At 37.8% G+C, this 24,622-nt stretch overlaps 1 protein-coding gene across 2 annotated transcripts in view; it reads right to left on the bottom strand.

Annotated features, from left to right (window-relative positions):
- Positions 1 to 2,665: 2,665 nt before the first annotated feature.
- JAML (junction adhesion molecule like) overlaps positions 2,666 to 24,622 on the bottom strand; it is a 35,459-nt gene continuing 13,502 nt past the window's right edge. Inside the window, exons 3-8 of one of the 2 annotated variants that reach the window (XM_007494713.3) lie at positions 22,410 to 22,564; positions 19,143 to 19,368; positions 17,498 to 17,636; positions 8,354 to 8,402; positions 7,041 to 7,121; positions 2,666 to 5,154 (exon numbers count right to left, since the gene is read on the bottom strand). In XM_007494713.3, the coding sequence (XP_007494775.1) occupies positions 5,023 to 5,154; positions 7,041 to 7,121; positions 8,354 to 8,402; positions 17,498 to 17,636; positions 19,143 to 19,368; positions 22,410 to 22,564 (782 nt within the window). In that variant the 3' untranslated portion in view covers positions 2,666 to 5,022. Of the gene's footprint in view, positions 5,155 to 7,040; positions 7,122 to 8,353; positions 8,403 to 17,497; positions 17,637 to 19,142; positions 19,369 to 22,409; positions 23,643 to 24,622 lie in introns of those variants that run through there. The other variant, XM_056794321.1, reaches the window with a different exon arrangement.

Raw genomic sequence — 24,622 nt, 5'->3', positions numbered from 1 at the left:
GCTACAAGGGTTTCTTTTTATTTTCTTTTTTAATATGAGGAAGAAGCAGTAGGTAAGGAGAAAATAAATGTTATTAAATGAAAAAATAAAACTTACAAAATATTCCTTGGATAATATTCTTCCCCTCCCCAAACCCTACAAAAACAAACACACACACATTTTCATATGTGAAAATGTTGTTACTAAATCACAGCTGATGGGTTTTGAAGGTGGTAGTCGGTTCCACTGAGCCATGACGTTGTTGACTAATCATCCCCCTTTTGACCAAAAGGTAAAGTACAAACTGACCTAAGTTTTTCTCTCTACTCCCAGAAACTTCAACATGGACTAAGAAGGGTATACAGGATGTTATTATCCTAGAATTCAAGACTATAACCTGGCCTCCCCAATCTATCCAACTTTGCCTCCCATGGTTCCACATACCACATTTATCCTCTGTACCTCTTGGTACCTTTGCTCAGCAACAAGTTACTAATCAGTAGTAAGGGGCTCAAATTCACAACTTTAATTTTATTAGCTCTAAGCAACTGACTGAATCTAGGACTGGCCCTGAAAAAGGAGACCAAAACCAGCCACATTCCTTGGAAGTTGCCACACACAAGGGAAACAGAAGTGGGATCTATCTCCATAGAGATTTTTTCCAAAGTGCTAGAGGCCTTCTTAGTCTTTTAACAATTTATGAGTTCCACTATGTCCCACAAGTGTTCTCTCTCTCACACTCTTTTTTTTTTAGTTTTTTTTGTTTTTTATTGCTGATGTAGGCATTCTGTCAAAAAAAAAAAAACAGCAGCATAGTGATAAGCATCTAAAAATATTGAGCAGCCAGGAAGAAAGCTCATGCATTTTTTAAGTAGGCATACTCAAGGTTCTCAACCTATTTCTATTAAGTAAAAAAAAAAATCTACAAATCCAAGTATCTACACAGTCAATTTCCTTTCATTCACAGGAATAAATAAAAATCAGGATGTGAATAATGTGGTTACCTTTGAAGTCAAGTCTTAAAAATCATGCAGCCTGCTCATCCTACTTCATCAACTTGGAGATGAACTTTACCACTCACATATATATAAATCACTGGATTAAAATTCATTAAAATCCCTGGTTCATATTTTTCCAGTATTAGAATTGAATTATTGTGTATTTAAAGATTTCCTCTTGAAATGACCTCAGCAATCTAGTGTTCGATAAACCCTAAGATCCCAGCTTTGGGGATAAGAACTATTTGACAAAAACTGCTGGGAAAATTGGAAAACAGTATGGAGAAAATTGGTTTTAGATCAATATCTCACACTCTATTCCAAGATAAATTCAAAATGGGTATGTAACTTAAATATAAAGAGTGATATTATAACTAAATTAGGTGAGTTTAGAATGGTATACCTGAGAGATCTATGGGGAAAAAGCAAAGGATAAAGAACATTATAAGATGTAAAATGAATAATTTTAACTACATTAAATTTAAAGGTTTTGTACAAACTAAGCCAATGCAACCAAAATTAGAAAGGGAGCAACAAACAGGGAGACGTATTTATAACAAAATTCTCTGATAAAGGTCTAATTTCTCAAACACATAAGAAACTAAGTCAAATTTACAAGAAATCAAGACATTTTCCAATTGATAATGGTCAAGGGGCATGAATAGGCAGTTTTCAGATAAAGAAATCAAAACTATCAGTAATCATATGAAAAAGTGTTCTAGATCCCTCCTGATTAGAAAAATACAAATCAAAACAACTCTGAGGTATCACCTCACACCTAGCCAATTGGCCACTATTGCAGTAAAGGAAAATAATAAATATTGGAGGGGATGTGGCAAAACTGGGACACTAATGCATTGCTGGTATGAGTTGATCCAACCATTCTGGAAGGCAATTTGGAATTATGCCCAAAGGGCTTTAAAAGACTGCATGCCCTTTGATCCAGCAATACCATTATTAGGTTTGTATCCTAAAGAGATAAAAAAAAATTGGGAAAGGACACACAAAAATATTTATAGCTGCACTTTTTGTGGTGGCCAAAAATAGGAAAATGAGGAGTTGTTCCTTGATTGGGGAATGGTTGAAAAAAAAGACTTAATTGTACAAAATTATTTATTGCAGGTCTTTTTGTGGTGGCAAAGAATTGAAAAATTGAGGAGCTGCATTCGTTGAGAAATGGCTGAACAAGGGGTATGTGATTATAATGGAGTACCACTGTGCTATAAGAAATGGTGAGCAGGATGATTTTGGAAAAACCTGGGCTTACACAAGTTGATGAAAAATGAAGTGGACAGAACCAGAAAAACTATTATACACACCAGCAAAATTTTTTATTTTAACTTTATTTAAAAAAATATTTTTTCATGTTGACATGATTCATTTTCTTTCCCTCCTTTCTTCCCTCTTCCCTCCCAGAGCCGATAAGCAATTCCACTGGGTTGTACAAATGTTATCACTTGATACCTATTTCCATATTATTCATTTTTATCATAGAACCAAAACCCTAAATTATCTATCATACAAACATGTGATAAGTCATAAATTTTTCTTTAACAGCAATATTTTTTATGAACAACTGTGAATGACCCAATTATTCTCAGAAATACAGTGATCCAAAACAATCTCAGAAACTTCTGATGAAAAATACCATCCCCCTTCAGTCAGAATTGATAGAGTCTGATTGTAGACCAAAACATCTTTTTTTTTTTTAACCCTTACCTTCCATCTTGGAATCAATACTGTGTATTGGTTCCAAGGCAGAAGAGTGGTAAGGGCCAGGCAATGGGGGTTAAGTGACTTGCCCAAAGTCACATAGCTAAGGAAGTCTCCTGAGGCCAGTTTGAACCTAGGACCTGGCTCTCAATCTACTGAACCACCCGGCTACCCCCCCAAACATACTATATTTCACTTTCTTCTTTTTTTTTGTTGTTTGAGATCTCTTCTACAAAATGACTAATATGGAAAAGTATTTTACAATTGCACATAAAAAATCTATATCAGATTGCTTACTGCTTCAAAGGACAGGGTATGAGAGACTGGGAGAGGGAGGTCAGGAAGGAGAATTTGGAACTCAAATTTTTTTATAAAAATGTTTTTAAAAATGGGTAGGATATATGCTATGCACAGAACAAAGCTTGGGCAAAGTCTCTGAGGCAAGAAAGTATAGGAAATATATAGGGGATGGAGATTAATCCAGTGTGGATAGAACACAGTACATAAAGGAAATGGTACCCTCCAAAAATGCTAAGAAGATAAAATGATAGCCTTGAACAACAACACAAGGAGTTTGAACTTGTGTATCCATTTGCCCCTGCATCCTTAATGCCATTATCTTAGGGATATGCTACTTCAAGGAAGAGAAATACCCATTAATTCTATAAAGTATTATCTACAGACCAGAAATGAAACCCATATTTTCCTTCCACATAAAGAGAGAAAGAATCAAAACCATTCTATTTGCCTGAATGGGCTACTTTTACAGTGTGATCAGGATATAGCATTCTACATATCATTATTAAAGGACTATTTGTTTGTGTTCTTTATAAAGGCTAATTGCTGTGAAAGGGAAAGGCTGAATGTCTCTTAGTCTCAACTGAATAAGATATGAAGTGAATATTGTCCTTTGCAAGAGAACAGAATAGATAAAGCTTAAAGATTCAGGTGAGTTAATTATAATAATAATAATAGCTAACATTTATATAGTGCTTCCTATTTGCCAGGCACTGTGCTAAGTGGTTTACAATTATTATCTCATTTAGCCTCACCACAATCCTGGGAGGTAGGTGCTATTATTATCCCCATTTTATAGTTAAGGAAACTGAGGCAAACAGAGATTAAGTGACTTACCTAGAGTCACACAGCTAGTAAGTGTCCTCAAACATAATAAACCCATGATGGTGAACCTATAGTACATGTGCCAAAGAGGGCATGCAGAGCCCTCTCTGTGGTCACACAACATGCAAACTTGGGGGGGGGGGGTGTCTCTAAAAGTGATCTCTAAAAGGTTCACCATCACTGGATCAGGTCAAGGATATTCTACCTAAGCTAGGAATGGAAAGAAGAAGCCCAGGTAAAATTGCTAAATACCCTCAGCAGTCAGGGGAGTTCAGGGAAAGCTTGGCTTGGAATGTGGCAATGCAGATGTGAGGGAACAGAAAAATTCTGGAACTTGAAATATAATCCACACTTCCATGTACAGCCAGGAAGACCTGGCCTTGGAACAAGCTTAATTATGGTGGTTAAAAAAACATATTACAAATAAAAGATTATTAATACTAGAGACCTAAATATTTTAACACAGAGATGAAGTTCTAAATCTTAATTCTCTACCAAATTCAATATATTTTATTTTCAGGTTGACAAAATCTTTCTCTTGCTCCATTCCCCCTACTGTCAGATAACATTTCTCATTCCTATAACGCACTAGGCTGCAAGACAGCTTTCCTCCTGGATATAATGCTCCTGAAGAGGTTATCTACTATGGACTCCTCACCAAAACCCTCTTTTCCTAACTAATATTCAGCTAAAGTAGAAAAAGAAGGGGGAAAATGGGGAGAGGAGAAGGGGACGATAAGGTCTTTTATATACATATGTTCATTTACAGAGGATTTTTAGCCATCATAAAACAAAATATTTATGATATTTTTTAAGCTTCTTCACAATAAAAATTTATTCTTCAAGAACATGACCATTTTAACAGTCTGATGTACTAATCAAAAAGGATTCCACACTTGTTCTGGCAACATAACATAAGCTCCATTAGGGCAAGGGCTTCGTCTTAGCCTTATTTTTTTTCTTCCAAGAACCTGATAGAGGCCTCTCCACACAGCAAATACTTCAGAATAGTTTACTGCACTGCATTTGTTACTGAATTAAGCCTCTGGCCCATTACTCATCTAAGGATTCTTTCCCCCCAAAAGTCTCTTTCCATCACAAATGAAGGCCTCCATCTTCAAACCTCAATCCAAGCAGCACATGAAGAAGACTATAGGAAAGCTTTAGGACATAACTGCAACTTGGCTCAGGAAAAATGAGGAATCAATGGCTACTGAAAGATGTTATCTTCCTTTGTTAGGGGTCTTGGGATAAACTTCGGTCCTCCAAAACTTTGTTCTGTTTCTGGCATTATCTCAGATGATTTATTCCTCTCTGCTCTCTGGGAAGGCCAAACTGATTGCTGTGGAGTGAGGAAAACAAAAACACAAAATATACCTGTCAAGAGCATAAAATATACCTGTCAAGGAGTAGATGACAGACGTTGGTGTCAAATTATTGTTGTTCGGTCATTTCAGTTGTGTCTAGATCTTTGTGACCTTGCTTGGGGGTTTCTTGGCTGAGATAATGGAGTGGTTTGTCATTTCCTTCTCTAGCTGATTTGACAGATGAGGAAACTGAGGCAAACAGGGTTACATGACTTGCTCAGGGTCACCCAGCTAAGAAATGTCTGGGTCATATTTGAACTCAGAAAATGACCCTTCTTGACTCTATCTACCTTGTTACCTGGCTGTTAAATTAGATACATGTAAAAGCTACATATTCAAAGAGGGTCCATGCAATCAGTGGTGAAGCCAAGGCACTTTTCAAAAACACTCCAGGTTATGAAATCAATCTCCTACAAGACAATGAGTGCATGTCCTATATTCTGTACTTTTTTGTACAAAGCACTCAACAGGAAATCAGTGAAGTCAGCTTTGAGGATCATGGTTGTTATCGCCAATATCAGTTACTTATCTCAGACTTCCTGTCTATCACTCAAGCTGGCAGAGCACAGATACCATCAACATGCAGCTGCATTAGTAGGTTTCTTTAGGGTGAGACCTGGTAGCCACTGTACTGCTTCACAGAAATGGTAGTTAACAGGAAGTGGGAAAAATACTGGATCTAACTGATAATACTCCAAGGTGGAATTAATGTTCCCTTGGCTGATTTCAGCATTGCTCAGGTAGAATCTGTGCCAGTTGAATTCACCCAGAAGTCATGCATCTCATTTGTTGTCATGAAGAGAAAGGACAAAACCCATCAGGAAGGAAAGGAAGCAAAGAGCAGGCCATACCCATACTGGAATAAATACTGCTCCCTTAATAGACTTAATTCACTATAATTATTCTACAAATAGCATCTTGTTCACCCTCAGCCCCACTCCTCCTCTTCCCTGAAACGCTATATGACTGCCTTAGGTGTGGTACACCCTGGAGAATGGAACAACATGACTGGAATCAACCCCCTACTGGTATACAGGAGTCAGTGTGCAATCTACCAAGCTGCTCCCTAACAATAAGGTTTGATAAACCCTGAGGATAATTTTATCCAAAAGGAAAGTGAGTCTCTTGCAGTAAAATATTATTCTCAGAGTCTCATCATAATATTTGTTGTTTTTCAATCATCTCTAATTCTTTATGATCCCATTTGGGATTTTCTTGGCAAAGATACTGATGTGGTTTGCAATTTCCTTCTCCAGATCATTTTACAGATGAGGAAACTGAGGCAAGCAGGGTGAAGTGACTGGCCCAGAGTCACAGAGCTAGTGTCTGAGGCTAAATTTGAACTCAAAAGGTGAGTTTTCCTAATTCCAAGCCCAGAATTCTATCCACTGTGCCACCTATCTGACCAGCTGCTAATACAGACATATGCCAGAAACAAATCAACAAGTTATTTCTTAATAATGTCATCAGAACCAACACCCCCACCCACTCCAGGCTGGCCACTCAGAGATGACACTGTCATTGTAATGTGGTTTTGCCTAGTATCACATTCTTAATGGACACGGTCAGGTAGGGAATTGCCTAACCTGGGTCTGACCTAGGATGGGCCCTTAGGCATATGGGCTTCACAGCTTAAGCATGCTCCAAGAACATATGTAACAATAGTGTCCATTCCATTTCACTTCAGTAATTTGTATCTCTTTGTAAATTAGAATAACAGTCTCCTTCAATGAACAGGTCTTCTTGTCCCCCACCCTCATCCTCATTCCCATCTAATCCCTGGCTGTGTGAGCACAGCCAAGTCTTCATCCTCCTCAAATCTTAGCACATGACACAGCAATGATTTCATCTAATTCCTTACCATGCTCATGTAGGTGGCCTCTGACTCTCTGCTTGACTCCTCTTCTTCAATCACTGTAGTTACTGTGGAGTAAACATGTGCCTAGAGGGGGCACATTGGAAAAGAGTTCTAAAAAATGAAGCATCTCTCAGGTACCTACCCCATACCTAGGGCAGCCCTAATCCCAACTCTTCATCCCATCACTCAACCAGAAAGGGCCAAAGAAACAATGAGAGCTGGAACAAATGAGTTAGCCACGTCACTCATTCATTCTTCATGAAAATTAAGTTGTCAAGAAGAGTATCATCTCAGGATCGAGACCTACTCTTTTCAAAAGCCAAACGTGTTTGGTACTTAGTAGATGGGTACTTAAACAGCAGCAGGAGACCAGCATCTTGTCACCTTAGGTAATCTCTTTTAATTAGAACCATTAAATGGCAGGGTGGCATCAATCAATAAATGATTCCTTCCAGAGAATTATACATAGAAGAACAGCTCTTAGAGGGTGAAATCCTCTATTAGTGTTATCAAAGGCACTTTAAGATTCAAGTTCTCTTTTTGTGCTTAGCAAAGCAATGCCATCTAGCTACAGATTTTCAGACTCTTGTGGGACCTTATACTGGGTCCATGGGAAACCCTATGTAAGGCCACATATAAATAACACAATATGGAGAAAAATTAGTTCTCAGAGAAACTTTTTTTAAAGTTCATCCAGAGGCAACTAGGTGGCCCAGCAGATAGAGCCAGGCCTATAAATGGGAGGCCCTAGGTTCAAACTTGACCTCAAATATTTCCTAGCTATATGACTGACTCTGGGCAACTCATTTATCCCCAATTATCTAGCAATGACTGCTCTTCTACCTTGAAAATAATACTTAACATTGATTCTAAGGCAAAAGGTAAGGGTTTAAAAAGAAAAGGTCATCTAGCTACATTTACTCTATGCCACAACCCAAACTCAAACACACACATACACACACACATGCACACACTTTTTGTATTGAATTTTTGTGGAGAAGAGAATCTTAGGGAAGAGAAGTATTAGTCCTATCTATCTATCCTGACATACTCCTGTGTATATTTATATATTATATATATATGCACATGTACAAAAATATATTATATATACACACATTTACAAACATATAAAATCTCAAATCTTGCTGTCACATCCTGTTCCCTTCATCCTTCCCTTCCTCCTCATCAACCATGCCCACAGAGGAATAGCACCACTACCACAGATTTATAAAATACTTTATATTGGAACTCTTTGTCATTTACATAGCTCAGAAGACAAAGCAACAAGAAGTCATCTGAGAAGAAAGCCTACTTACCTCTACCCCTGGCTTAGCCTTAATAGTATTCTCAGGATGGTTTCCTGATCTGTAAAGCAAATAAAACATGGCATTAATAGGTAAGCAGCAACAGGCCATTGTTTCTCCATTGAACTTTTGGGGAGAAGAGGACCCTGGAGGAGAGGGGAAATGATCATCCTATCTACTCCTATACATGATGCTAATCACAAATATTTTACTCCAGCAGCCTAGCTTGGAACAGCTACTAAATGTTCAAAATGGTGGAATGCAAAATGTCAAACCCTGGAGTTCTGTTTTCTTCTGTTTCAAACATACTTTTTCTCATCTTCAGCTGTCACTTGATCAGCTTCATAGCCAATAATTCAGGGAGACAGATTGCTACAAACAGAAGAGGAGGAAGGCTGTGGAATCTCCTTTGAAATCTTTAAGAAGGATTTCCTGACTGTTTAGGCTTTATTTACCAAGCTTAAGGGTGAATTCCATAAACCTAATGCATTCTTACCAGTATTTGAATATTAGATCAAATTATCACCTATTTCAAATATGTACAGCTTCTACAATGAGAGAATAGGCCACTTGTTCATTATCGCTAGCCTGATCAATACACTGATTTTTTACCAGGGAAGGAGAGCCAGAGACAGACAAAGACAGAAACAGAGAGACAGACACAGACAGAAAGAGAGACAGAAAAGAGAATGTCTTTCTCAGAGAAAGTTAACACATCTTCCAAAGCAGAATTGTGAAGCAAGAAATAGTTTACATTAATACTCTCCTCCTTTACTTCATTTTGATGGTGGTACTCCTTTCTTAGTGACTAGTAATTTCTATCCAGTGGATTAGAATTTACCCTCTAGTCACTCCTACGTTAGCATGAATTATTTTAGTCAATATTTTGCTTCTCTCGGGTATACATACATTTGAAATTTAAGACTTTTCTTAAAATGATAATGGAAGGTTTATTCCATTGTTGAAGGGCTTCAAGTAGAGACAGTATTGGGTGCTTCTCCGATCTTCCAAAGTCTTACCATATAGACAAACACCTACTCTGCCTGATAATAAGGACAATAAAAGCTTACTGAACTAAAAAAGATGACCGTTACAAGTTACTTTCACCCCTTCAGTTCTCTGGTTCAGCCTTTAATCTTTCAGTCCTGTCTCTACAGGAGGGAAAATGGGCCAGTCCCATGGAAATGAACCACCAGAGGGCAGCAGAATTACAGTAGAGGCAATGCCATTAGGGCTCCCAGATTCCCAGACAGAAGAACTCATATGTAACATTTGACCTGGAAGGAGCCAAATAACTCACTGAGTCCAACCTCCTCACTTATAGAGAAGGAAAATGAGGCTGAAAGCAAGGAAAGGATCTATTACTACACGGCCAGTCATTCATATCACATCGCTTCTCAGAATTATTTCCAGAATTGTTTAGATACCCATACCAAGAGGTTGGCTTATCTGTTACTCCTAAGCCTCTTCTATATCTGTCTCCTGGGCTCTGATGGTCTGCAACATACCTCTGTCATTTGCCAGTGGTATAGATAGCATTGCAAAGCACGGATTGTGGCAGAGATGGGAGCATAAATCCAGCTGACACAAATATTTGTCCAGCGCTCTCTTTGGTGTTTATATGGCTGGAGCGAGAGGATGACACTAAAATAAATATATCTTGGCCTTATGCAAGGGCTAGTTTACTATTTTCCTAGTAACAATAATAAAAGTAGCTCATTTTAAGGCAGAGGCCTATGGTTAACAAAAAATTTCCCTTAAAATAATCATGTGAAGGAAGTAATAACAATTACTATCCTCTTTTACACAGGACAAAACCTAAATGACAGAGAGGTTAAAAACTTTGCTGTAGATCAATCATTCAGTAAGTAAATATGAGAGCCAGTAAACAAGTCCATGAACATTCCACTCAGTTGTCTTTGCATAATATCATTTTGCCTATGAAAACTGTTTTCTAGGAAAAACTGATAGGGATTGTGTGATTCTAGCTGTGTGACCCCAGAAGTCACTTAACCCCAACTGCCTAGCCCTTACTGTTTTTCCGCCTTGGAACCAATACTTGTATCAATTCTAAGACAGAAGGTAAAGGTTTTTTTTAAATAGCATCCAATTTTAAAAGTAGGGCATTTCCAACACCTCGGGACATAGGCATTTGAAATCCTAATTCATACAGCAGCTTGGGAAGACTTCAGCAATAATAATAATAATAATAACAAGCACAAGAAGTTTTGACCAAAGGAGATTCTTTTTACAGATGTTACTGGTTTTATTAAAACCCTTATCTTCCACCTTAGAATCAATACTATGTATTGCCTAGTGGCAATGGGGGTTAAGTGACTTGCCCAGGGTCACACAGCTAGGAAGTATCTGAAGCCAAATTTGAACCCAAGACCTCCCATCTCTAGGCCTAGCTTTCAATCCACTGAAGCTCCTCAGCTTCCCCCTACTTACTGGTTTTAAACAGAGCTATCATTAATTTGACAAACTTTTTATTTTTTATAAACTTCTACCAATTGCCTCTTATGTGAAAATCACTGGGGACAGAATGATGAAAAATGGAAACTGTCTTAATGGAATTTACATGAAAAGTCACTTTCAAGGATCTTAAAAGAGTGAAAGCATTTCTCTCTCAATTATCTGTGCTTATGGAAAAACAGTCATGAGGCAGACAAGTAAAAAAATCATTTCTAATTGGCTTTGGATTATAGTATTTTTTCTTTATGTATATAACCGTGTTTGACTTGAGCTAATACTAAAAATCATTCAGTTAAACATTTATTGCCTATTCTGAAAGGTACTGGGAAACATTTAAAGTTATTTAAATACATGGCCCTTGACCTTAAAGAAAATGTAATCCTATAAGGAGAGAAGACACAAACTGAGAGCTACATTATACACTATGTCTAAGTGCATTACAGATTTGCAAAACAAATTGCTATTTAAGAATGAAAAGATAAGAGAAAGCTTCCTGGCATTTGAATTGGAATTCAAAAGATGGGTAATATTTCAACAGGCAAAAAGGGAATAGGGAGAATGTTAGAGGCAAAGGGGACAACGTGAACAAGGACAAGGCACGTTTGGTGAATTCCAAGAATCTAGGCTTGATAGAACAAAGTGAGTATGTAGAAGAGAATATAATGAGACAAAGGAGGGTACTCCTAATTTATGGGGGCCCTAAATGCTAAACAGGAATATGAACTTCATTCATAGGCAACTGGGGAGTCACTAAAGATTTTTGGATCTAGGAATAACATGGTCAACATTGTGCATGAAGGAAATTAATAACAACAATACCCACTAACATTTATATAGCACATAATGTTTGCAAAGTATTTTATAAATCTTATCTCATTTTATCCTCATGAGAGCCTTGATAAGCAGGTGTTAATAATATACCCACTTTCCAAATGAGAAAAATGGGGAAGACAGAAATTAAGTGACTTGTCCAGGGTCACAAAGCTAATATCTGAGGCAGGATTTTAAGTCTTGTTGATTCCAGGTTCAGCACTCTAGAAGCCAACTAATGCCTCTGAAAGGACTTGATAACTGTGTAGATATAAAAAATAATTAAAATAGAAGTAAAAGCAAAAGATAACCCCAGACTTAAAATATGGAAAACAAAAGGAATAGTAGAGCCAAAATCAGAATTTTTTTTTTTAAAGTTAGTTTATAGGCAAAGACAATGAGCTCAGTTGGATTTAAGATTGTCACTGGAACATCCAAGTCATGATAGGAATTATGCAGACTGGAGATTAGAAGGGAATTACTTCCCTATATAAAACTCACCAAATTAGAGATGGGGGAACACATCTTACAAGTGTGGCAAATGTCAGGACAAAGTGAATCGGGCATTAATAATTAATTAGTATAAATCAAAATATAATAAATATTAATAATTACTTCACTACTTCAATGGATCTGTGATTTCATGTGGGTCTCCATCAACGCAGATCACAGTCCATCCACACCTTATCCTGTATGATTTTTGTTCATCTACTAAAGTCCTTCTGAGGTTATCCATCTCTTATCCCTTGCTCTCACTGCAACTGGTTGACTCTCTTTTACAAATGCATTTGTCTTGAATACATATCTCTTACATCCTTTCTTGCATGTAAACCATCAGTAAGTTCACAACCTACTTACAGTTACCATATATCTCTTCACTATCTTTAGGTTGCCAACAACTTTGATCCTTAAGAGAAGATGATATTCTAAGATTTGTAATCAAACATAAAAACCAAGACAGCATATTTAAAAAAAAGTTTTTTTGTGCTAGGAAGTAGCTTTGTATTATTAATTCCCCTGCAATTTCCCAAAAGCAAGTCAGTTCTCTCTCTTCCTCCTGGTCAATTCTAGGTCCAACTTAATATCCATCTGCAGTACATGTCACAGATATATGTACTTAAGGAATATCTCAATAAATTAGCCTTCCAGCTGTATAACCTGGTCTGAATAATAAATATAGTTTTAATCCATTTGGTTTTTCTTATATGACAGGCAGGCCCATTTCTTCTGAGTAATCCTATGTCTCATATAAGGACCCCAATTGGTCTACAGCTTGATAAAAACAGCAACAAGCAGAACAAAAAGCATCAACAAACAGAAGCATGTACCATCTGAATTCTAAAAAGCATCCTCTTGTGGGGCCTATAGGTGGTTCAAAAGATAGAGCTAGGTGTGAATAAGAGGTCCTTGGTTCAAATCTGTCTCAGACACTTCCTAGTTGTGTGACCCTGAACAAGTCACTTAACACCAATTGCCTATCCCTTACCACTCTCCTGCCTTGAAACCAATACACAGCATTGGTGCTGCGAAAGAATGTAAGGGGAAAGAAAGAAGAAAGGGAGGAAAGTTAAAAAGGAAGAAGGGAGGAGATAAAGAAGGAAGGAAGGAAGGAAGCATCCTCTTGGAGATGTCAGAAAATGGGGACACTAATGCACTATTGGTAGAACTGTGAATTGATCCAACAATTCTGGAGTGCAATTTGGAACTATGCAATACCACTAGGTCTGTACTCATAGAGATTAAAAAAGAAAAAGGGAAACAAACCTAGCTGTACAAAAATATGTATAATAGCTCTTTTTGTGATACCAAAGAATTAGAAACTGAGGAGATGCCCACCAATTGGGGAATAGTTGAGTAAATTATGGTATATGATGTTGAAATGAAATACAACCGTGCTATAAGAAATGATAAATAGGAGGAAAAACTGAATTGATGCAGAGTGAAATGAATAGAACCAGAAGAATATAGTACACAGTAACAGAAATACTATGCAATGAGCAGCAACTCAGAATGATTTAGCTATGCTCAACAATACAATGATCCAAGACAATCTCAAAGGACTTATGATGAAAAATGCCATCCACCTTTGGAGAAAGAAATGATGGAGCCTGAATGTAGATCAAAGCATTTTTCATTTTCTTTGTTTTTAATTGTCTTCTTCCACAATCTGACAAAGCAGAAATATGTTTTATATAACCAATTATAAATTATCATCCCAAAAAGGGATGAGGGGAGGGAAGAAATGTTCAAAAGCAAATGCTAAAAAAGTTTTTACATGTAATTGGGGAAAAAACAAAACATTACTGAAGAAAAAAACTTCAAAGAAAAAAGAAAAGCATCCTCTGAGCCAAGATGGTAGAATAGTAGGGAAAAGTACAGTGAGTTCTACTCCCCACACCCCACAGTCAACTCACCCCTACAATTTCTCCAAACAGTTCCAGAAAATACACCAGAATGAATAATGATCAGGAAATCCAAGAAAAAAAAAGGCACACCAAGTCATTTTTGCAGCCCAGGTTGAAACAAGTAGACAGAGTGCTCTTTGGACATTGGAAATGGGGTCTGGAGAAGGATATACTACATAGAGCATCCCAGAACAGGGTAAATCTATGCACTAGGGTCCTAGATCCAGCAAGTAGGGGCCTAAGCTTGTGTAAGGTACAAGAAGAGGTGCCAACTGGCATCTCCAGTATGACTCAGTTCTGAATCATAGATCCAGGACAAATTGAGACAGGGACCGGTACCTAGAGAAGAGTGGACAAGGGCCTTCAGTTGGGTCCTGGTCAAAGAGCCTGAAGCAAGCAGCAGCTATGTAGTATGGACTCCAGGAGCAGAATGGAATCTCAGTTTCAGCTTTTAGCCCAGTATAAAGTCTGTGGTAAAATAACAAGGGCAGGAAACCCAGACCAAGAGGAAAACTATACTTCTGTCATTGTGTATTAACAAGAGTTTTCTGGATGGCTGATTTTTGCCAAGTCTAATAGTAATCTACAAAATTCCAAAAGCAGCAAGTCCACAAGCCACAATTCATACTCAAACTCAGGTTAGGAACTTGCAGAGCTGAGATCATGGGGAATAACAATCAGACTCTGCCCTGGATAAGCCCACTTTGGGAGAACCAAAAGGTTGCAGGTCCCCAACCTGACTTATCCCTGGAATAAGACAACATTTATTACCCCAAGAAAGCACCATGAAGACAAGCCCAGAAATTCCTTACACAAGTATGCACAGCTTAATAAATGTAAAGTCCAAAGTCAGGCAGTATGCTGGAAAAACAAACAAGCAAACAAAAAAAGTAATCCTACCATAGAAAGCTACTGTATTATGGTGACAAAGATACTCGAATATAGACCTAGAGAAAATGACTCCAAAAAATCCACAAGCAAAACCTCAAAGAAAAAACATAGTTTGGGCAGAAATTAAACTAGAATTCTGGGAAGAGACAAATTAAGAGTTTGGATTGTTTTTTTTTTTTTAAGCTTAGCAATGGTTTTTGTTTGTTTGTTTTTGTTTTTTTTTAATAAACCCTTACCTTCCATCTTGGAACCAATACAGTTCCAAAGCAGAAGAATGGTAAGGGCTAGTCAATGGAGGTCAAGTGACTTGCCCAGGGCCACACAGCTAGGAAGTGTCTGAGGCCAGATTTGAACCTAGGACCTCTTGTCTCTAGGCCTGATTCTCAATCCACTGAGCCACCCAGATGCCCCCAGCAATGGTTTTTTAATAAAATAACCAAATGAAAGAATTAGAGGGGGAAATTAAGAAAAGTTACAAAGGAAAGAACTGGAAAGACAATTAACAGCTTAGCACAAGAGGAATAAACCTATATCCAATAAACAAACTCTCTGAAAACAAGAATGGATTACATAGAACCTAATGCTTCTATGAGACAGTAAGAAAGAAAAGTAAGTCAAAAGAACAAGAAAAAGAACCAGAAAGAAATCTAAGGTATATCATAGCAAAACTGTCCTGAAATAAGCAAGAAGTGATTTAAGAATCGCTGGACTAATTAAGGGGCAAATAGCACAGTGGATTAGAGAGCCAGGCCTGGAGAGGGGTCCTTGGATCAAAACTGGACTCAGACTCTACCTGGCTATGTGACACTGGACAAGTCACTTAAGCACAATTACCTTGTCCTTACCACTTTTTTGCCTTAGAATCAATACATAGTATCAGAAAGAAAGGGTTTAAAAAAAAAAAAAGAATCATTGTAATACCTGAAAGTTATGACCAAAAAAAAAAAGCTTTGAAATCACACTTCAATAAATCATGAAAGAAAACTGCCCACATCATCATCATTATCATCATCTCTTCCTCTGATTTCCTCTCTTCTTCATCTCATTGATAGGTTTTATTTAGCACTTTAAGGTTTTCAAAGTGCTTTACAAATCTTATCTCATTACTATTATTCCCATTTTATAAATGAACAAACTAAGGCAAACAGATGTTAATAAGTAAGTTGCCCTGAGTCATACAACCAGGAAGTATGGATTCGAACTTCGGTCTTCCTGAGTCTAAGCCTGACCCTATAACTATTGCACTACCTAGCTGCCTCTAGAACCAGAGAACCAAGTGGAAAGAGAATTCATTGGTTATCTCCTGAAAGGAACCAAAATGAAAGGAAAATTATAGCCAAAATCTAGAGATTCCAAGTCAAATTTAAAATATTGCAAGAAACCGGAAAGAAAAATTTCAGGTACAAAGGAGCTACAGCTAGGATCATACATAATTTTAGCAACTGTGTATTTATGAATATATGTACACAATGATGCATGCACACATGAATATATGTATAGAGTGATATATACATGTGTTTTATTCATACAGGTATGTGCACATGTATGCTGTATTTATAAAATGTGTGTACTGGGTATGTTATGTGAATATGAAAGAATACTATTGTGCTATCAATAAATTAAGAAGGGGATGGTTTCAAATATTGATCTGGGAAGACTTGTATGAACTAATACAGAGTGGAGTGAGCAGAAATGAGAGAACAATAATATTGTAAAGGCAAACGACTTTAAAAGACTTTGGAATTCTGATCCAATATTGACCAACCACAATTATGGAGGACTAATAAAGAAACATATTACCCACCTCCTGACAGAAAGGTAAAAGACTGAAGACTTCAAATGAGATGGTTTTTTTAGACATGGCCAATGCAGATACTTGTTTTGCCTGACTATGCGTGTTTATAATAGGGGTTTTATTTTTCCTTTTTTCTCAGTGGTGGTTGACAGGAGGAGGAAGTGGGAGGGAGAGAAGACAGATTTTGTTGATTCTTTTTGTTTTGTTTTGTTTTTAAAGAAAGAAAAGCATCTTCCTATAATATAAGGAAGAATGCCTTGGAGAAGCATATGCCTTCCTCTTTTAAATTTCCCTTGACAATAATCAAAAGATCATAAAGAGAATTATCTTAGTTGTTTTTAGCCTCCTGGTAATAAAATGCTCTGTATTTAATTTAACTGGTTTTTGGAAAGAAGCTCAGTCTGTCACTGGGCCTTTAATAAGCCTCTTTACCACACCAGAACCTGCCATAGCTCAGACTCAAAGGCAGCTGTAAGAACTTCAGGTAGCCTTCCTTCCATGTTGAAGCATCAAGAGTAAGAGTTTACAAAGGTAATAATGATTACCAGTCAGAGAATTCAAATTCAGCCAATCAAGAGATGGCAAATATAAATGGTCCATCCAATAGAAGGTGATACTTTCAGGGCCCTGTCATTCTTTCCTATGTGTGTTTGATCAATAGTAGAAAGAACTGCTATTAAAAGAAGCTTTTTATCCAAGAATTCAGAAGGAAGACCCAAGACAGGTTTAGCACCCATCCCTCTGCCACTACCTCAGTGCCTGACCTGACAGCTCTGATACCTGTGGTGGCGCTGACTCCTCCTCATGGACACTCCCAGGGCAGCAAGCAGTATGATGGTAAAGCAAACAATCCCCACGATGATCACATGCTGATAGCTACTCAGCACATCAGTTCTGAAGGCTTCTGTGGGTTTCAGTGCTTGGAAAAAGAGATAAACAGACACAAATAGTAAAGAGAGCTAGAGTTAGACACTTATTAAGACTTTCTCTTCCTCTAGGGAAGCTAAGTGGCTCAGTGGATAGAGAGCCAGGCCTAGAGATAGGTCCTAAGTTCAAACCTAGACTCAAATACTTCCTAGCTGGGTGACCCTGGGCAAGTCACTTAACCCCCATTGCCTAATCCTTACTTGGAATTCTTACTTCTGTCTTGGAACCAATGCATAGTATTGTATACCAATAGGTAAGGATTAAAAAAAAAAAAGATAAAATGTATTTAAGTGCCTTGACCACTGTGGATTCCCTAATGTGTATGAATGGCAGACACACAGTAAATTAAAGAGATGTTTAGCTGCTCTCAGTCATGTAATGATCTGGGACAATCCTGACAGACTTATGAGGGGGAATGCTATCCAACTCCAGAGAAAGAACTGTTGGAGTTGGATGGATGCAGATCAAAGCATGCTACCTTTGACATCAGTGTATTTTGGTTTATTTTGGGGATTAGGTTATGTGTGACTTTGCTCTTACAACAATGACCAATATGAAATTGTGTTTTGCAAAATAATAAAAAAAGGAAAAAATAAATAATGTTTTAAAAATAATGGACAAAAAAAGAAAAGGCTTTCTCTTCCTCAAGAATTACACTCTTTGCTCCCTGCCAGTTCAAACACTGGTGCTTCCAAGGCATTCTTCAACTTATCAGACAACCTTCTTTTTTTTTAAACCCTTACTTCCCATCTTAGAATCAATACTGTGTATTGGTTCTAAGGCAAAAGCGCAGTAAGGGCTAGGCAATGGGGGTTAAGTGACTTGCCCAGGGTCACACGGCTAGGAAGTGTCTTAAGTCACATTTGAACCTAGAACCTCCCTTCTCTAGGCCTGGCTCTCAATCCACTGAGATACCCAGCTGCCCCCAGACAGCCTTCTTAAAATGTATTTTTTTCCCAAGGTAGAGAAGGATTACTGACTCTCTAGTCCTAGACTCTATGCTTCTTTCAGTATAGCTTGAGATCATACTAACTTGTTTGGCTGTCATGTCACACCAATGCCTCATATTGAGCTTGTCATCCTCTAAGGTCCCCAAAATTTCTTCAAACTGAGATCTAGTCATGTGTCTCTGCCATCCTGTACTTACACGAAGTTAATCTTTCTTGAATCTCGTGTTTCTTATTTGCAATAATAGCTTACAGGGTGGTCGTGAAGATCAAATAAAGTAGCACATACAAAGTACTTTGTTAGTCTTCATTTTTACATAAATGTCAACCATTATAAAATCAAGGAGATTTCCAAAAGAGATCCTACATCATCCAATCTTTCCTATCCTTTCCCCCTGCAGCTCAATGGCTCACCTCAATTCCCCTCCCCCCCCCCCATTCTGTATAATACATAGCAGACATTGCATCAGTGTGGCTGACTAGCCAAATATTATCCCTTATCCCTAGTGTCCCTTGATATAAGCTCTCTCCACGACCAAGCATTCATATACTTGTGGGCTTAGCTGGGACCACTTGCAGTATAGTTTTCTTCTTAAAAACAAAGCTCTCTTGGTAGATCTGGATCTCACAGGTGTAGACTCCTTGGTCAGCCTCTCTCACATCCTGCAGGCAGATGGAGCCATCGTTGTCTGAGATTTTCCCCACAAAATGAACACGGTCAGTGAACTGCCCCAAAGGCACACTGAGGTTAGCATAATAGTAGAGCACGAGTTCTTCCTAGAAGATGATACAGAGTAAGAAAAGTCAAAAGATGAGCTGTGCCAGGTCTGGGATTTTGTAGGCACAGATGTCTGTTACTGTTAATAATCATTATCATCAAAAAGGCTTTATTATACACCTAGTTATACATGACTCTGTTCAGAATCTGGTGCTGAAAAAATAGATTTCTGCTACATATATCTCTGCCCTTGCCCATCAGTTGCCTACAATGTAAGACCATATATGACATTCTTTCATAACTAACTCATAACCACTGCAATGCTAGCTCCAGCTTTGCAAACCTAAAATGCAGTTCTCCATGCTAGAGAACTTTCCCCAAATATTCCCTAAAATATCCCCACCCCACTTTGTGTCTTATAATCCTATGGTCCTCTAGCAGTTGAGTTAGATTACTCTGCTTTTGGATGAGAAACTGAGGCACAGAAAGAACACAATGAATAGAATTCAGGACCCCTGATTATTATCAAGCCATCCTAAAGCTGATTCCTACTCGGCTGAATTGTTTTCCCAACTATGTTTCCACAAAACCCCGAGTCCTCTAGGCAAAGTGCCCAGAGTGATTCTGTGAGAAAATGTCCATGTTATCATTAGAGGACCAAATGGGAATGAAACATGATTCCCAACTCTGGAGAGAGAGCTGGTGGACTAGAGGGGCAAAATAAGAAATGAGTTTTTGGACAAGGCCAAAGTATGAACCCATTTGTTATTTGTTATAAGAGAGGGTTTGAAAATTTTGTTGTTGTGAAGTATTGAGAAGATTGGGTCTAGTGACAGTGATGCCAAAACAAAGAAGAAACAAGAGTCAATGAAGTATTCTTTTTATTTATTTATTTTTTTTACTCCTACCATCTACTAAGTATTAGAAGAGTGGTAAGGGTTAGGCAATTTGAGTTAAGTGACTTCCCAGGGTCACACTGCTAGGAAGTGTATGAGATCAAAGACCTCCCATGTTCAGGTCTCTCTCTCTATCCACTGAGCCACATAGCTGACCTAATACTTTTAAATACACAAAGAAGAAAACAGAAAGCAGTTAGAGGAAGACATGGACAAGCAAAATAGTTTTGAAAGTAGTAGAATTCATTTATTATATACTTTTTTAAAGCTATAAATAATAGAAATCAAAGGTTTCATATACAATTATATCGCCACGGAGTCCAATCCCCTCATTTTACAGATGAGAAAACTGAGATACAGACTTTTCCCCAAGTCACACAGCAAATAAGTATCTGGGGCAGGATTTGAACCCAGGTTTTCCTGACTTCAAATCCACTGTCTTATGCACTATACCACAGTCTCTATTCTTTTTATATATGAAATGTTTATATTTACTGGTATTTCTCAGATTAAGAATAACACACCCACAAAAATGTCTGTGCTAATGAGATATCTAATAGGAAATATTGTTCCTCCTAAGGGGTCTTCTTACCAGAAGGGAAGCTGCATATTATCAAGCTCCAGGATTCCCTTTTTCACTTTTAACTCTCATCACAGATCTGCAGGGGTGGGGGGTTTTCCTTAATGGACTTCCCTGACCAGCAGGGTCCCACAAGGGAAGGGGCTCACCTTTGTGATGGGACCCGAGGAGAGGTAGGAACTGAGAACCAGGGTGGATAAGGAAGACAGGGACAAGTCAGTGGTTGGATAGGGCAGGCAATCCCTATGATACTCCCTTTGATAGGAGAGTATGAGTACAAAGGTGGAGGAGGAGATTAAGATAGGAAATGCAGGCCGAGATGGTTACAGCCTCGGGGAAGGAGAAGGTTAAGAGGAGAGAGACATAGTCATTGAGGAGCCCAGTGAAGCTCCATGGAAGGGGAGAAAAGCCAAGAGCCAAGAGGAAGTTCATGGGTTTGCCTCTGAATTTAATCCTGTCCTGCTTGGGCCTTACTCCCAAGCACGTAGTAACCACATCACAAAGTATAGACAATTAAGATTGGGTGGCAAGGTAGAGGGAACACCTTTGGGCGTGTAGATTGCAAACCGGCTTTCCTGGGGAATTGAGTCTGAGCATGTTAATGAGTTTGTCTTAGCCAAGGGCCGCATGGCCAGCTCAAGGTTACATTCACAAGCCTCATTGGTATAACCTTATGCTTGGAGACACAGTAGCCATACAGTCATTTATATTTCATAGATGTGAATATGCTTGGGATGCTACACAGGGGCCTTAGGCACATATACCACCCCAACATCTGCCCTGCCTAATATCCACAAACACAGCCTTATATAGCTCACAACAAACAGACACATACATTCTCATTCTCTCTCTCTCTCTCTCTCTCTTTCTCTGTCTCTGTCTCTGTCTCTATCTCTGTCTCTGTCTCTGTCTCTGTCTCTCTCTCTCTCTCTCTCTCTCTCTCTCTCTCTGTCTCTCTCCCTCTCCCTCCCTCCCTCTCCCTCATTCTCTCCCTCTCTCTCTCCCTCCTTCTCTCCCTCCCTCTCTGTCCCTCTTTTCCCCCCTCCCCTATGCCTATATAACAAGTCCCTTTCCTATGCTATAAATTCATATACTAATAATTCATACTCTGCCCCCATAGTGTTTATTAACTGAATTAGGAAAGTCTGCAGTAATAGCTTCTGCCAATAAATTTAAATACCAAAAGTATCCCATGGGACAAGGGAAGGCAACAAAGATTTATTCAGCACCTACTATGAGTCAGGCACTACGCTAAGTGCTTTGCAAATATTATCTCACTTCATCTTCACAACTACCTGGAAGGTGGGTGTTATTATTATCTTCATTTTACAGTTGAAGAAACTAAGTCTGTTGCCAGATTTAAACTTTTAAAAGTCAAGTCTTCCCGCACTATACACTTCCAGGACTATATCCACCTGGAAAGGCTATTCTATCCATCAGACTACAATGACTTTCTCTTTCCTAGCAGTAAGCCCATGCCACTCTCAAAATGTGGCACACAGGTTTTGTTTTCCAGAAAGTTGCAAAATTGGGAGCAACTCTCCCAAGCAACTTATCTCTGGAACTTCCAGTGCTCTGTAATCATCAGCCAGAGGAATCTCTATCAGGTACTACTTCTCATTACCTGTGCATGCTCCCTTGCTGAGAACCTCCAGTCCACTTTAGTCACTTGTTTCATCATAGTGCTCTGGAAAACACATCTCAGTAGGATTGAATCACCCACGTGTGCTATCACTTCAGAGGAAGAAACAACCAGGTCACCTAGACCCAAGATACAACCTAAAAAATTCAAAGGCAAGGAAAAAAGTTTAGATAGACACCCTAACAAGGAAAAGTTAAAGTTTGCCACCAAGTACATTATTCTTTCCTCCCAAGAAGAACTCTCTCACTCAAAATTAAAACGGAGCCAATAAGGTTAAGGGAAATACTTTCCCAATAGTCAATAAACATTTGTTATACGCCTACTACGTGCCACGTAATATGCTATGCCCTGGAGAATCAAAGAAACATAGCTAAGTGTGAGGAGGCTGGAGCCTGGAATTATTGTAATCTCTGGCAAGTCTTTTCTTCTGTTTGTCTCAGTTTTCTCAACAACAAAATGAGGATAGTAATAGAACCTATCTTATAGGGTTGTTGTGAAACTATACAGTGAAATAATTTTTGTAAAGCATGTACCACAATGCCTGGCACAGAGTAGGTGCTATATAAATGTTCATTCCTTTTCCTTCCCCCCTGCTCTCAAGAAATTGAAAATCTAATGGGGGAGAAGAAAAATCATCTACTATTGGATAAAGAATAGGGACATCAATGGAACAGACTAGATAACAGAGATTCCAAACATCAATGTTTGATAGGTGGAAGTTACCTCGGGGTAAAATTCCTTACTTGATTATAAATGCTAGGAAAACTGGAAAGCAGTCTGGCAGAGTACAGGCTCAAACCAAAATCTTATGTCATACTTCATGGTACCTCCTAAATGGATATCCAGACTTAATATGAAAGATCATACTATAAAAAATGTAAAACAGAAAAAGATCATATCTCACATACCTATGGGTAGGCATGAAGTCTTAATCAAACAAAAGACAGGCAATTTCAAAAGATAAAATAGTTAACTGTGATCACTTAAAACTGAAAAGAGTCCACACAGACAATATTAGTGCAACAAGGATAAGAAGAGTAATCAAATAGGAAAAAATCTTTCTATCAAATTTCTCTGGCAAGAGTTTGGTCTCCAAGAAAAATAAACAATTAATAAATAATACTTATGACTAACAGCCATTCCCCAGCAGATCAAAGAACATAAACAAACCATTCTCAAAAGAAGAATTTCAGGAAGAATTTATGACCAAACAAGAGATTGAGAGCATTATAAAATGTAAAATGAATAATTTTGGTTAAATTAAATTTAAAAGATTTTGTACAAACAAAGCAAATGCAACCAAGATTAAAAGAAAAGAGAAAACTGGATAAAAATAACTTTAAAACAAGTATCTCTGATAAAGATCTAATTCCTCAAATATAGAGAGAAATAAAACAAATTTATAAAAATAAAAGTCATTTACCAATTGGTAAATGATCAAAGGATATGAACAGATAGTTTTCAGATGAAGAAATAAAAGGCATCTATAGTCATATGAAAAAATGCTCTAAGTCACTCTTGATTATAGAAATGCAAATTAAAACATTTCTGAGATACCACTTCACACCTATTAGGTCAGTTATTATAACAGAAAAGTAAATGGCAAATATTGGGAGAGGATGTGAGGGAAATCGACACACTAATACACCATTGGTGAAGATATGATATGATCCAATCATTCTGGAGAGCAATTTTGAACTATACTCAATGGACTCTAAAACTGTGTATAACCTTTGATCCATCAATACCATTACTAGGTCTGTATCCCAAAGAGATTTTTTTTTAAAAGAGAAAAGGATCTATATTTGTTAAAAAAAATTTTTTTATTATATATATTATATATACCACTTTTGTGGTAGCAAAGAATTGGAAATTAAAGGGTTATCCATCAATTGGAGATGGTTGAACAAGTTGTCGTATATGACAATGATGGAATGATATTAGGTTATAAAAAATAACAAGCAGGATGATTTTGGAAAAACCTAGAAAGATATGAACTGATGAAAAGTGAAGTAAGCATAACCAGAAGAACATTGTACACAGTGACAGCAATATTTTTTGATGAACAAGTATGCATGACCTAGTGATTCTCAGCAATGCAGGGACCCAAGACAATCCCAGAGACTCATGATGAAAAATGCCATCTGCCCTCTGAGAAAGAACTGATAAGAGTTTAAATACATATTTTGAATAAT

Source organism: Monodelphis domestica, chromosome 4, assembly GCF_027887165.1.
Source record: "Monodelphis domestica isolate mMonDom1 chromosome 4, mMonDom1.pri, whole genome shotgun sequence".
NCBI lineage: Eukaryota > Metazoa > Chordata > Mammalia > Didelphimorphia > Didelphidae > Monodelphis > Monodelphis domestica.
The sequence above is the reverse complement of the archived record's forward strand: the minus strand, read 5'-3'. Positions and strand labels throughout refer to the sequence as shown.